The sequence below is a fragment of the Chiloscyllium plagiosum genome, chromosome 1, assembly GCF_004010195.1.
Source record: "Chiloscyllium plagiosum isolate BGI_BamShark_2017 chromosome 1, ASM401019v2, whole genome shotgun sequence".
Lineage (NCBI taxonomy): Eukaryota > Metazoa > Chordata > Chondrichthyes > Orectolobiformes > Hemiscylliidae > Chiloscyllium > Chiloscyllium plagiosum.
In genome coordinates, this window is record NC_057710.1 from 99,110,433 (window position 1) to 99,124,494 (window position 14,062).

At 38.8% G+C, this 14,062-nt stretch overlaps 1 protein-coding gene across 8 annotated transcripts in view; it reads right to left on the bottom strand.

Annotated features, from left to right (window-relative positions):
* Positions 1 to 13,759, bottom strand: part of LOC122551405 — a 32,586-nt gene extending 18,827 nt beyond the window's left edge. For 2 of the 8 annotated variants that reach the window (XM_043693332.1, XM_043693279.1), the window contains exon 1: positions 13,636 to 13,759. Coding sequence is in view for 2 of the 8 variants with exons in the window: in XM_043693241.1 (XP_043549176.1) it covers positions 7,099 to 7,176 (78 nt within the window). In the remaining 6 variants the exon portion in view is untranslated. Of the gene's footprint in view, positions 1 to 7,098; positions 7,253 to 13,153; positions 13,265 to 13,314; positions 13,576 to 13,635 lie in introns of those variants that run through there. The other 6 variants (XM_043693250.1, XM_043693269.1, XM_043693241.1 and 3 more) reach the window with 5 other exon arrangements.
* Between the last annotated feature and the right edge of the window lie 303 nt (positions 13,760 to 14,062).

Consider the following 14,062-nt stretch of genomic DNA (forward strand, 5'->3'; position numbering starts at 1 on the left):
GCTTCACCCCTAGCCAAGCTATTCTAGTACAGTTATAACACTGGTATCTACACAACAATATGGAAAACATCGCAGGTATGTCCTGTACACAAAAAGTAGGACAAGTCCAACCCAGGAGAAATTGATTCCTAATGAAGGGCTTATGCCTGAAACGTTGATTCTCCTGTTCCTCGGATGCTGCCTGACCTGCTGTGCTTTCCCAGCAATACATTCTCGACTCAAATCCAACCCAGCTAATTCACATCCTACTGGTGTACTCATGATCATTAGTAAAGTGATGGAAGGTGTCATCAACACTTGCTCAGCGATGACTTGCTCAGTAACACCCAGTTTGGGTTCCGTCAGGGCTACTCAGCTCCAGACCTCAATGTAGCCTTGGCTCAATGAGAAAAAACTTCATGGAAATAGTAATCATAAGCATGATAAAACAGCAGAGCTGACTTTAATCTGTGGTTTCACGTCATTTTTCAAACTTCTGTAAATTCTGCAATGTGCCTGTAGATAGGAAGATTGCAAATGTAAGCTCACTCTCAGGATGGAGAGAGAAAACATGGATTTACAGATTGGTTAAGGTCAGATCAGCAATAATAAAATAATTAGAATCTGTTATAAAGGTTATGATGAATGGATATTTAGCATATAATTGTCTAATTGGACAGTCAACAAGGATTGATAAATAAGAAATAATGTTTGATAAATAAGATGGAATTTTCCGAGGATGTTGTTGGCAGAGTCAGTGAATATGAAGTATTTGGATTCTCAAAAAAATTTAGAAAAACTGAAAGTTAGTAAACAAAATTAAAGCATGTAGGATTGGGGCTAATACACAAGAATGGATAATAGACAGGAAGCAGAGGCTAGGAATAAGTGGGTCACTCTCAAGTTGGCAGGCAAACCAGTGGGTACCACAAAGATCACTGCCTGCCCCTCGCTCTTCACAATCTATGCCAATGATTTGAATGTGGGTGAAATGTAATATTTTGAAGTTTGTGAATGATACAGAAGTTGATGGGAATATGAGTTGTGAAGAGGATGCAAAGTAGCTTCATGGGGAATTAGACATGCTGGATGAGTGGAAAAGAGGATGCCAGATAGAATATAATGTGGGTAAGTGTGAGGTTATTTACTTTTGTAGGAGGAACAAAGGTACAGAGTACTTATGTGGTGAGAGATTAGCAGGCGTTGATGCTCAAAGGGACATGGATGACTTTGTTCATAAGTCCCTTAAAGTTGAGCATAATGGTCCAGCAGTCTTTTGCTCATGGAGGCTAAACTTCTGCAGTTGGTAAGGTTCCAGGAACTTTGTACAGAATTAAATGAGTAGTAATTTCGAAAGACTTTAATGAATTTTGGATTGACAATTCAGATTTGTAAGAGTCAAATCGTGCCTAACAAACACACTTCCAGCATCTGCATTTTTTTTTCTGTTCCATGCCTAACAAACGTGTTCTTCAAGAAATCAAAAATGGTTTCCTATTTATCAATCTTTGTTGACTCTGTCCAGTCAGATAATTATATGCTAAATATCCATCAATCATAACCTTTATAATAGATTCTAATTTTTAAAAATTTCTTTAATTCACAGGATGTGGACATTGCTGGCTAGAGTTGTGTTTACTGCCTAGCCCTAGTTGCTCATCAGAAGATGGTGATGAACTGCGTTCTTCAACCTCTGCAGTCCGTGTGTTGTGGGTTGACCCACAATGCTTTCGGGAGTAAGTTCCAGGATGTTGACCCAGAAACATTGTAGGAACTGTGATTTATTTCCAAGTCAGGATGGTGAGTGGTTTGGAGAGGGAATTGTAGGCAGTGGTGTTCTCAAGTATCTGTTGTCCTTGTTCTTCTAGATGATAGTGGTTGAGAATTGGGAAGATGCTGCCTAAGGAGCCTTGATGAATTTCTGCAGCACATTTTGCAGATGGTATACATTGGCAACTATTGCTCAGTAGCAGCAATCAAGCAGCCTGATTTGACTAGGATGATCTTGAGCTTCCTGAAAGTTGATGGAACTACACCCATCCAGACAAATGGGGAGTATTCCATCACAAACATGACCAGTGGCTTATAGATCTTGGACAGACTTTGGAAGTCAGGAGGTATGTTATTCACTGCAAGCTTCCTAACCTCAGATCTGCTCTTGTACCCACTGTGCTTCTGTGAATCATCCAATTTCTGGTCAATAATAATTCCCAGGATATTGATAATGAGCTTAGAATTGATGGGAAATACCTTCACTATAATGATTTCACTATATTTTCCAACTGAATCCATAACAATTCCACTTGTTTGTGCAACATACTCCCAACAATGAGATATGGCTCTTTCCTGCCTCTATTATTTAAATGCTGTTCATCTGCAGCAAGTTTCAACTCTCATGTGACTTAAAACACTAACTTTGATTCCCACTCCTCAGATACCAACTAGTTTTACATGTTTCCAGCATCACTGGCAAGATTTCAATTCTCAGCATTCATAGGACTTTAGTTTACCTGAAGCATACGAACATGTTAGGCTAATAAAGCCTGCTCCAAGATTCAATATGATCATGGTCTTTTACCCTGAACTCCAACTTTCCACATTATTCCCCAATGTCCCCTAGTCCCCTTAGTATGCAAAAAAATCTATTCATCCCTTTAATGTATTCAATTTCAGTTCTGAATATCCTCAACATTTTGACTGAAGAATTCTCTTCATCTCCATTTTAAATGGCTGACTCTTATTCTGAGACAGTGACCAACTTGTTCTCAAATCTCTGGTCAATGATCCATCTCAGTTTCAACCTGATCAAGTTAAATTTCAGTGAAGTTACCTCTCGTTCTCTGAAATTCTAGGGTATATAGGTCTCGTCCACTCAACTTCTCGTAGTTCAATCACCAAATCCCCCGATTCAATCTACTGAATGTTTATGGCTCCCACTCAGAAAGATTACATCTCCTTAGTTGAGGAAATCAAAGTTACTCAGGCAAAATCAGGATTTTGTTTCAGATTTCCAGCAGTTTTTTGGTTTCAAAGTTACTCAAGTATGGGCTCACCAAGGCTTTGTGCAATTATTAATTATTTAATGGTATTTCTTCCAGAATTTTGGTTACATTCCGAAGCATTGCAAATATTTTAGTGCAATCTTATTACACGTTACAAGATCCTGGCTTGTTTGCTCATAGTGCACCTTTCTCAGGCTTATCTGATTATTGCTGATGATCATGTTACATAAGCCAGCTGGAAGGTAACTGGGCCTGTTGTAAATAAATGTATACAAAGTACCCCTGCAGGCTGGGGCAGTGACTTCCAGCAGCAGCTCTCACCTCCTCGACTGAAAACAGGTTGATGATTTAATGACTTCTAATTCTGCCTCACTCTCTGTGTGTCTGTTATTGAATGACATTTGGTTTTTCTTTGACCCTCAACATAACATTGAGACAAAATAAGTGCATTTCCTTTAATTCTCCCACAGTAAGCACTGCATGGGATATCTTTCTTGACATTGTTCATCCTACCCACAACCCTCATATATTGTTATTATCTGTTTGATGGGCTTCAGTCACACCTCTTTAATTGAAGCATGGATTGCACATAAGTTCTCTATAGTTCTAATATATATATAAACCCTTAAGCTCTTCAGTGTTTCAGCATTTTGCTAAACATAAATCTGTTTCACTAAGGAAGCTCTCCCTCACATGTAATTTGTGAATTTCAAGCTGCAGATAACTTCTCAAATCAATTTCAGTTAACTGGCAGAATTTCACAGTTATGCTGTTAGCAGTTGAGTCACAATCAATGCTTGAAAGTTCAATTATTTTTAAGGTCATTAGACTCTCATTAAACATTTGCACTAAACACCTTGCACTACTGCTGCAAATGCAGATTCTTCTGTAACTCCAGAGATACTTATCCTGTAAACTTGGCTGCCCTGAAGACATGTTAACAACCAAAATATTTTCATGTTCTTGCTTGAACACATGACTGAAGAACTGGTGTAGGAGGGAGGGCATCAGTTGCCTGAAGCACTGGAACTGGTTCTGGGGCAGCCGAGAGAACATGAATTGATTATACCTTAACAGAACTAGGTCTTTGTGGGGAGATTTGCTAGCACTGTTGAGGAAGGTTTAAACTCGTTTGTCAGGTGGATGGGATCCTTCAGGGATAACTCAGTTCAGAAGGCAGTAAAACTGGTAACAGAAGGTAAAAAAGTGGCAAGTGAAATTAGAAGGCAGGCGAAATGCGGACAAGCATCAACTAAGCTTAGAATGGGAATAGTGTCAAAAAGACCATGTTAAGGGCATCTGCATGGATCCATGCAGCATTCTTAACAAGATAAATGATTCAAAATAACAAATTAAGGTAAATGAGAATGATCAAATTGCCATTAGAGAAACATGGCTGCAAGGTGACTAGGCCTGTGAACTAAATATTCTTGTCAATTTGACATTTAGGAAGCGCTAGAAAAAAAGGTGGTGAACCACTGTTAGTAAGAGATGAGATCAATACATTAATACAGAAACATCTCAGAGTGAAAATGTGGAAGCTCTTTAGGTGAAATTAAAAAACAGTAAGGGGCAAACTTTAGTAGGCCTTCGTTGTTTAAAGGCCAACAAACAGAAATGGTAGTATGGAGCATGATATCAATCAGATTAGAGAAGCATGTAACATGGGTACTTTCCAGTAACCATGGGCGACTTCCATCTGTGTACAGACTTGGTAAACCTAATGATCACAAATGCTGCTAATGAGTGTCTGCTGTGTGTGGGGATGGTGTTCCAGAGTAGTATGGTGGGGAACTGATGAGAGAATGTATATTTTGATCTAATGTTACACAATGAAAAAGATTAAACACCAGGGAGAACTATCCATTTCGATACAGAACTGGCTCGATGGTAGAAGACAGAGGGTGGTAGTGCTTTTCAGACTAGACACCTGTGACCAGTGGTGTGCCACAGGTCCTCTGCTTTTTGATATTTATATAAATGATTTGGATGTCAATGTAGAAGGTATACATAGCAAGTTTGCAGATGTCACCAAAATTGATGGTGTAGTGGACAGTGAAGAAGGTTAACTCAGAGTACAAAGGCACTTTGTTCAGATGGGCCAATAGGCTGAGGAGTGGCAGGTGGCATTTAATTTAGTATATGTGAGTTGCAGGTAGAGAGGATAATGAAGAAAGCATTTGGTATGCTTTCCTGTATTGGTCAGTGCATTGAGTATCGAAGTTGGGAGATCATGTTGCATCTGTACAGGACATTGATTAGGCCACTTTTGGAATATTGCATGCAAATCTGGTCTCCTGACCATAGGAAAAATGTTGTGAAACTTGAAAGGGTTCTGAAAGGCTCAGATAAGATTTACGAGGATAGTGCTAGGGTTGGAGGGTTTAAGCTATAGGGAGAGGCTGAATAGACTGGGGCTACTTTCCCTGAAGTGTCAGAGACTGAAGAGTGAACTTATAGGGGTTTATAAAATTATGAGGGGATAGGAGATATAGGAGAAATAGACAAAGTCTTTTCCCCAGGGTGAGGGAGTCTTTTCATGCAGAGGGTGGTTTGTGTATAGAACGAGCTGCCAGAGGAAATGGTGGAGTCTGGTACAATTGCGACATTAAAAAGGCAACTGGATGAGTACATGAATAAGAAGGGTTTAGATATGGGCCAAACACTGGCAAATGGGACTAGATTAATTTTGGATATCTGGTTGGCATGGATGAGTTAGACAGAAGGATCTGTTTCCATGCTGTACATCTCTATGACTCTTTCACTCTAATAATCTTGTTGCAAAACAAATTTGGAAGTGAGGTAATTCAGTCTGAAGCCAGGGTGTTAAATCTGAAAATTGGAAATTCTGGAAGTATGAAGGCAAATTGTCTGAGTTGGATTGTAACAATATATTAACAGATGTGTTGATACATTGGCAATGGATAGCCTTTAAAGCCTTGAAATCTCCCATCCCAGGGAAAAGACAACCACCATTAACCCTATCTATACCTCTCATTATTTTATAAGCTTCTATAAGGTCACCTCTCAACCACCGACCTTCCAGTGTAAAAAAAATCCAGCCTATCCAACCTTTCTTTATAACTCAAATCTTCCAAACTCAGCTGTTTATATCTATTCTGCCTTTAAAGAATTATTACATAGTTTACAGCAAATGTGCAATCCTTCAAAGCATGAAACTCAAAACAATGCTGTCAACTGTGACTAAAAAGGAAGTAAAGGGTTAGGTAAGATTAAAGGGAAAAGGCTTATAAAGTTACCAGAAGTAATAGGAAACCAGCGGGTGGAAGGTACTGAAAAGGAGGACCAAGGAACTAATAAAAAAAGGGAGGAAAGAATATTAATCTAAACTAGCAAAAAAAAATTAAATTGACTATAAAAATTCCAAGAAGTGAATGAACATGAAAGGCCAAGGTACATTTTGATCTATTACAGGCAGAGTCAGGAGAATTTATAATGGGAAATTGAGAAATGGTAGTGAAGCTAACAGATTACTTTGTGTCTGCCTTCACTGATGAAGATACAAGAGACCGTCCAGTATTAAAGAGACAAGGGGCAATGGAAAATGAGGAATTGAAGGAAATGATTAATTGTAAGGTTGTGTTGGAGAAATTAATGTGACTGAGTTGAAAAGTCCTGGGACCTGAGATTATATGCTCCCAGAGTGTTGAAAGAGGTTGCTGTGGAGGTAGTCGATGATAATCTTTGAAAGTTCTATAGGTTCTGGAATTAGTGTCTGTAAATTTGAAACTAGCGATTGTTACTCAACTATTTAAGAAGTGATGGAGAGTGAGAAAAAGAGAAACTATAGACCAGCTAGCCCTACATCAGTAATAGGGAAAATATTAGAACTGATGTTATCTAAAAGACGTAATAAATATATACTTCTGAGGAAGAATCATGTTAGACTCAAACATTAACTCTGTGTGTATCTCCACAGATGCTGCCAGACTTGCTAAATTTTTCTAGTAATTTCTGTTTTTATTCCATATCGCCAGCATCTGCAGAACTTTGCTTTTATTTATTTATTTATTTATGATAAATGGACACTAGGATCATAATGATCTGATTGGATAGTCAGCATAGATTTATGAATAGAAAATCATCTTCCACAAACCTGGTTGGGGTTTCTTGAGGATATTACTAATAGAATTGTTGATAGGAAGTCTGCATACGTGGCTTTGAAAAGTACCATACAGGAAAACTGTAATTTTCATGGAGAGGGTGCAATGATAGTTCATCAGTCTTGCTCAGTGGAGAACAGGACTATCCTAAGAAGAGAGTTTGGGGAAACTGGGTCAGTATTCTGCAGAAATTTGAAGAATGAGATTCTTATTGGAACCTGCAAAGCACATGAGGGGATAGACAGGGTAGTGACAGTTAAGATGTTTCTCTTAGGTGGGGAGTCCAGAACCAGCAGACCCAATATCAGTGTAAGGAGGAAGTCACTTAAAACAGAAATGCAGAAATATTTCTTCCATTTACGTTGGGTTGTGAATTTTTAGAAGTCTCTACCCCAGAGAGCTGTGGACAATCAATTTTTGAATATGGATATAATAGAAATCCTAACCACCAATAATGCAAAGCAATGTGAGGGTAGTGTGGGAAAAAAGGTATTAAAATGTATGATCAGCCTTGATTGTACTGAATAGAAAGGCAAATCAGGACTTATACACTTAATGTTGAGAGTGTCATGCTGGAAAAGCACAACAGGTCAAGCAGCATCTGAGGAGTAGGAAAGTCAATGTTTCGGGCAAAAGCCCTTCATCAGGAATGAAGGGCCTTTGCCCGAAACGTCAACTTTCCTCCTCCTCAGATGCTGCCTGACCTGCTGTTCTTTTCCAGCATCACACTCTCGACTCTAATCTCCAGCATCTGCAGTCCTCACTTTCACCTTATACACTTAATGGTAAGGTCCAAGGGAGTGTTGCTGAACAAAAAGACCTTGGAGTGCAGGTTCATAGTTCCTTGAAAGTGCAGTCGCAAGTAGGTAGAAGGTGTTTTGTATGCTTACCTTTATTGGTCAGAGCGCTGAGTAATAGAGTTGGAAGGTCATATTGTGGTTGTGCAGGACATATGTTAGGCCACTTTAGGAATATTGTGTGCAATTCTAGTCTACAGGAAAGATGTTGTGAAACTTGAAAGTGTTCAGAAATGATTTACAAGGATGTTGTCAGGGTTGGAGGGTTGAGCTATTCGGAGAGGCTGAATAGGCTGGGACTGTTTTCCCTGGAGTGTTGGAGGCTGAGGGGTGACCTTATTGAGGTTTATAAAATCATGAGGGCATGGATAGGGTAAATAGACAAGGTCTCCAAAACTAGAGGGGATAGGTTTAGGGTGAGAGGAGAAAAATTTAAAATGAACCTAAGGGGCAACGTTTTCACACAGAGCGTGGCGCGTGTATGGAATGAGCTGCCAGAGAAAGTGGTGGAGGCTAGTACAATTACAGCATTTAAAAGGCATCTAGAAGGGTATATGAAAATGAATAGTTTAGAGAGTTATGGGCCATGTGCTGGCAAACGGGACTGGATTAATTTAGGATATCTGGTTGGCCTGGATGAGTTGGACCAAAAGATCTGTTGCTGTGCATCTCTATGTCTCTGTATGACTCTGTACTGAATAGCCTATTCAGCTACTATATTCGTATCTTCTGCAGAATTCCTGTGACACTTTGAAGGCGAAAAAATTATTTCCAACTTTTTTTCCATTTTTAAGTCTTACATAACAATTTACTTTAGCCATATTGTTGTACTGGTTCTATCAATCTTTCCAGCTTTTAGCTGACTAATATAGACTCATTTCATTTCTGACATATCTTACTTGGCTAGATCATTACAGCACTGAGAAGTCATAGGTCTTGAAACTTTGCTAGGGTACAACCTGAAAATGTTCTTTCAGAGGTTCACTGCTAGCATAATTCTTTGTAACAAGGGTATATTCACCAGTAACGACCATAGGATACTCTTCTTAACTCTTACAATAAAAGCCCTAGTGGAAGTCGCAGAGATATGTCAGGAAGTGTTTTACTAATGCGTCTTTCTGGTTTTCCATGATCTTTCAACAAAGTTATGGCAGGGACTGGGACAATTTCTGCATCTATCCTATTTTGTTTTGCAATGAGGGCCTGCTCCTCAGCACTCACAAGGGTAAGTGCCATTTTGCTACAGATGGCTTTTCAACTTGTCAGCAACTGCTGGCATTCTAGAGGTCTGTAAGAAAATCCACTTCCAGTTGTTGGCACGTAACAATCCACTCTATTGTACTTAAAGCAATATTGTTTTTTTATTGCAAGGTAAAAGTTAAAAATTAAAGTTAAATAATAAACAAAAAGAAGATTGTAATGGGTTAAGTTTAATGCTCGGTTTTTGCATTCTGTGCTGCATTCAAATGAGCCATAGTACAATAATGGGCATTCGGCACAATGAGAGCTCTATGCTCTGCAGAGAGAAGCGCCAGACTACAGGAGACTGACAGTGGTTTGCCAAAACTCTCCCTGTCCACTCATACCCTGTATGGTGGTGGAGGAGAGAAAGAACCTCTTGAAATATCTTTTGGCACATCTAGTTAATGAAGTATAACATGAGCAAATCTATGATCTAATGCCTTTATAAACTTCTGCGTGCTTCAAATCAACGTTAATGTGTAAGAAAGACCTGAAAAACCTGCTCGCCTGACACATTAATTGTGAGCCATACCTTAAAGCAAACACTATGGCTAGCAGAAATAGTCTAACTGTACCTGGCTAAGGAAGGTAATATTTTAAATAAAAATGCTAAAGAATTATACGTTATAAAATACATTAATTATTAGATCAATGGGCATATGTTTGGATTTACATTTATTGCCTCTGTATTAAAAGGTTTTAGCATCAGATCACAATTACAGGAAGCTGTCTTGCTGGATATTAGTTTCATAATTGTCTCGTGATTAATTGTGAACAATTGCATGGAAAACCAGACTGACTACACCAGAGCCCTTAATCCTTCACATTCAGTGATGGATGTTGTATGTGTAAACAACAAAGCATGGGAATGGCAGATAGCCAAATAAAAGGCAGTTTACTAGATTAAAAAAAACGTCTCATACTTTTTTCTGTATACGAGTGTTGCATCTGGTAAACTGTTCCATTGTTCATAAGATATGCACCAGATCTGAAAAGGTTGTTTCCATAGACACAAAGCACTTTGAATCATATAATCCCTACAGTGTGGAAAGAAGCCATTCAGCCCATTGAGTTATACTGACCCACTGAAGAGCATCCCACCCAGATCCAGTTCCTACACTATCCCCATAATCCCACATTTACCATGGCTAATTCACCGAACCTGTGGATCACTCGATACTACAGGGCAAGTTAGCATGGTCAATCCACCTAACCTGCACATCATTGGACTGTGGGAGGAAAAGAGAGCACTCAGAGGAAACCCACACAGACACAGGGAGAACATGCGAATTCCACATAGACATTCACCCAAGTTTAGAATCAAACCTAAGTCCCTGATTCCGTGAGGTAGCAGTGCTAACCCCGGAGCCACCGTGCCACCTGTGTTTTTAAAAGCAATGGATGCTGATTATCTAAATTCATTAATTTTGATTTTTGAAAATCCTTTAGATGTGGAAGGTTTATGGAATGATAGAATCCCTACAATGCAGATAGAGGTTGTTCAGCCTACTGAGGTGCAGAAAATAGCAAATATAGTTAATTTCAAAGCACTGAAATATCTCTGATTATGTGGTGATCATCGAAAAGAGGATTTGGGATCCTTGAATAGGTTACTGGGACGTCTAAATCATCCATAGGGACATGCTTGCAAAACTGGCAGCTACACAATACTCATTTTATTTGGCACATAACATGGCTAAGTGAAAGGACTCACCAATAGAAACCTTTGGAGGCCACACACAGTAGAAGTAAGTAAATGATTTTCTAAACTTGCCTTTATGTGAAGCTGAGTCAAAAAATGTTGTGTTGGAAAAGCACAGCTGGTCAAGCAGCATCTGAGGGGCAGGAGAGTCGACGTTTCGTCATCAGGAATGTTTATGCGCAGCTGGAGTTGGGCAGGAACACATCACTTAATGCTCTATGGACTCCCGAAGGCCATTTTCAAATTATGGTTCCTCTCTCATTCTTCTTCCACAACCTAACTGACAGCCTTTGCCAAAATGGCAACTGGACCCAACGTGGTCCTTGTCAAAGAAGTGAGCTGCTTCAAAATGTTCAGTTGGGATTCACAGTTCACTGGCGATTCCTGATCAGGGCCATGTACAGCCATAGATATCAATTACTATCCTAGCTCCATTGGCCATCACTGACAATATTTTCTTTAAAATCAAACCGCATGGATTCCCTTTGTATGCTAACACATGAACATTGTAATAACATTTCTAATGTAATAATGAACTAATAAAAACTGAAATAAAGCACAAATCGCTATCGTTTACTATAACATTAATCTACATCAACATCACTTCTCTTGTTCCCTTCCTGGAATCTATTTTTGATTGCCAGCCAGCCTGATCTTCCTGTTCCACATCCATTATTGACTGTTCTGAAATAATGTAAACATTTACAGTACACATCACCCCTACCAACTGCACTTGTGGTGGGGAGGCAACCAGACACCATATCAAATAGAACAGTGCAGAATTCAAACTCCACTCCCTTGAAACATGCCAGCTCGTATTTTCTAATTGGGATGAATTTACTGCGGCTCACAACATCTCCATGATTGATTATAATCATTTTCATTATAACTAGATATTCTAAAATCATGTCTGGTTCTTCACAATTGGTCTCAAAAATATATCGATCAATCAGAATACTTTACAGATGATCAGTAAAGTTTTGCCCAGCATTATACTAATGCAACCCCACACTGCAAAAGTTAAAATGCAAAAGTATATTTCTGCTCATTGAGCAGTATTTGCATATTTTTTTCATCAATGGCAGCATGAGAGACCTGTATAATTAAGTGGGGTTGATCTTTGGCGTGGACCACTGCCTTTCCTTTGAAGAACCGAAGACTTTTCTTTGCATGGATTTCGTTCGGGTGAGGATCAGGTGATTCCACAACAGGTGAAGGTTCCACTCCGGTAGATTTCTCCCCAGGTGCTGAAGTTGACAGAGAGTCTGTTTGTGTTGTACAGTACAGTACACCTGTCGTATACTCATATATTGTCCAACCAATTAAGAAGCACCATACAAAACCTTTTACAGGTATTATTAATAAAAATGATATAATATTTTCATTTATGTCTATTATAACTAAACAATACATCCTCCTAATTACCACAGGCCTTACCACTAAATATTGCGAAGCATGAGATTAATAAAAAAAGTTGTAGAGTGAGTTCAAGTCTGTAATAGTTTATCATGTTTGAGCAAAGCATAGTTAAAAAGTGACCAATCCACATCTTATGTATTATAATATTATCCAAACCCCTTACAATGAAAACAGTCTAAAGTATTTGTAAATAATAATATCAGCTCAATGTGAAGGGTAAAGGTTTATCAACAAATGAAACCATACTTCAACTTCTACAGAACTGGTTCTACAGAACCTAGTTTTTAGCTCAATGGATGTCCAGAGACTGGGTAATAATGTGGCAGGGGAAAGTGAGGACTGCAGATGCTGGAGATCAGAGCTGAAAATGTGTTGCTGGAAAAGCGCAGCAGGTCAGCCAGCATCCAAGGAGCAGGAGAATCGATGTTTCGGGCATGAACATCCTGAAGAAGGGCTCATGCCCGAAACGTCGATTCTCCTGCTCCTTGGATGCTGCCTGACCTGCTGCGCTTTTCCAGCAACACATTTTCAGCTCTAATAATGTGGCAGAAAAACCATGTGGATTTTCAGAAATAAACCTGCTATTAACTTATACCTTTCATCAGGGTGTGGCCCTAACACAAATCACATGCTGGTTCTTTATAAATCCGATTACTTACATTTACCAGGATGTGTAGCTATAGTCACCAACTAAAAGTGTATTGAATGCCACTAGCACAATGTATGGCATTGGAATTCACTGTCTCCATATAATTCCCCTTAGTGAAACTTTAACACCTATCAGAGCTACAATTTTCCATCTGAATCAGAAATCTGTTTACACTGAACAATAAAATGGAACAAATTTAAGACAAAGCTGCACACTAAAAGTTACATTCAAACTTTTACCTTGGTTGCACATTCATGAACTGCTTCTCACTAAAATGAATACATGTCTAAAATCCACAACGCTGCAGGAAACATAATTCATTTGTGAAGCATATCCTGATTCTTGGTTCACTATCTGTGGAACTAAACTTGTCCATTAAACAGCCTAAGGTGCTACTCACGTGTACTTCAAGCGTAAGTGTGTACTCATAAAGAACAGTTCAGTGAAGCAAATCCATTACAGGAGAAGATTTTTTCCATAGGAAGAGTCAAACAGAACTGATCATTTGTTAGTACTTCAGAAGGTGACAACAGCATCTTTCGTTAGGCAGCTTGGAGAAGTAGGAGTGTCGCCTTGTTCTAATAGTCTATTTGTTTAATTGTAGTGAAACAAAGGAACATTTCATCCACCAGAAAAGGTGCTGCATCACGCATTAATTATTAAACCAGCTGAAATTTTTCACTTGATGGCCCAAGTTAAAGGAAGGGAATAATATCTGTACCTGAGGCTTACCCCTTGTTGAGTCAAAGAAATGCTGCTTTAATTATAATCTCCCATGGTTCGGTTTCCTGCACACAACCTGCATTTGAATTTAAAATATATGTTTCAGACTATTTAACACTGGATTTGCATGACCTCTCATAGTGCTACATTTAACAGAAGCCATTGGTTATTAAAGCACCACGTGACTGGAAATCAAAATATGTTTGCACACTCACCAACCAGTAAGTTCTTTAACTCTTTACTGGTCTCTTTCTCTGGGGAATGTTTTGACGAATGCAAAATACTTGTTCAGTAAATGAATCATTATTATGTTTAGTTCAGGGTCAGGATATAATTTGAGCTTTCTCTTGATTTGAGTTAATTTGAGTTTACAGCAAAATATAATGTTTTCCCAAATGAACTTACATCATATATCAACTGGAATC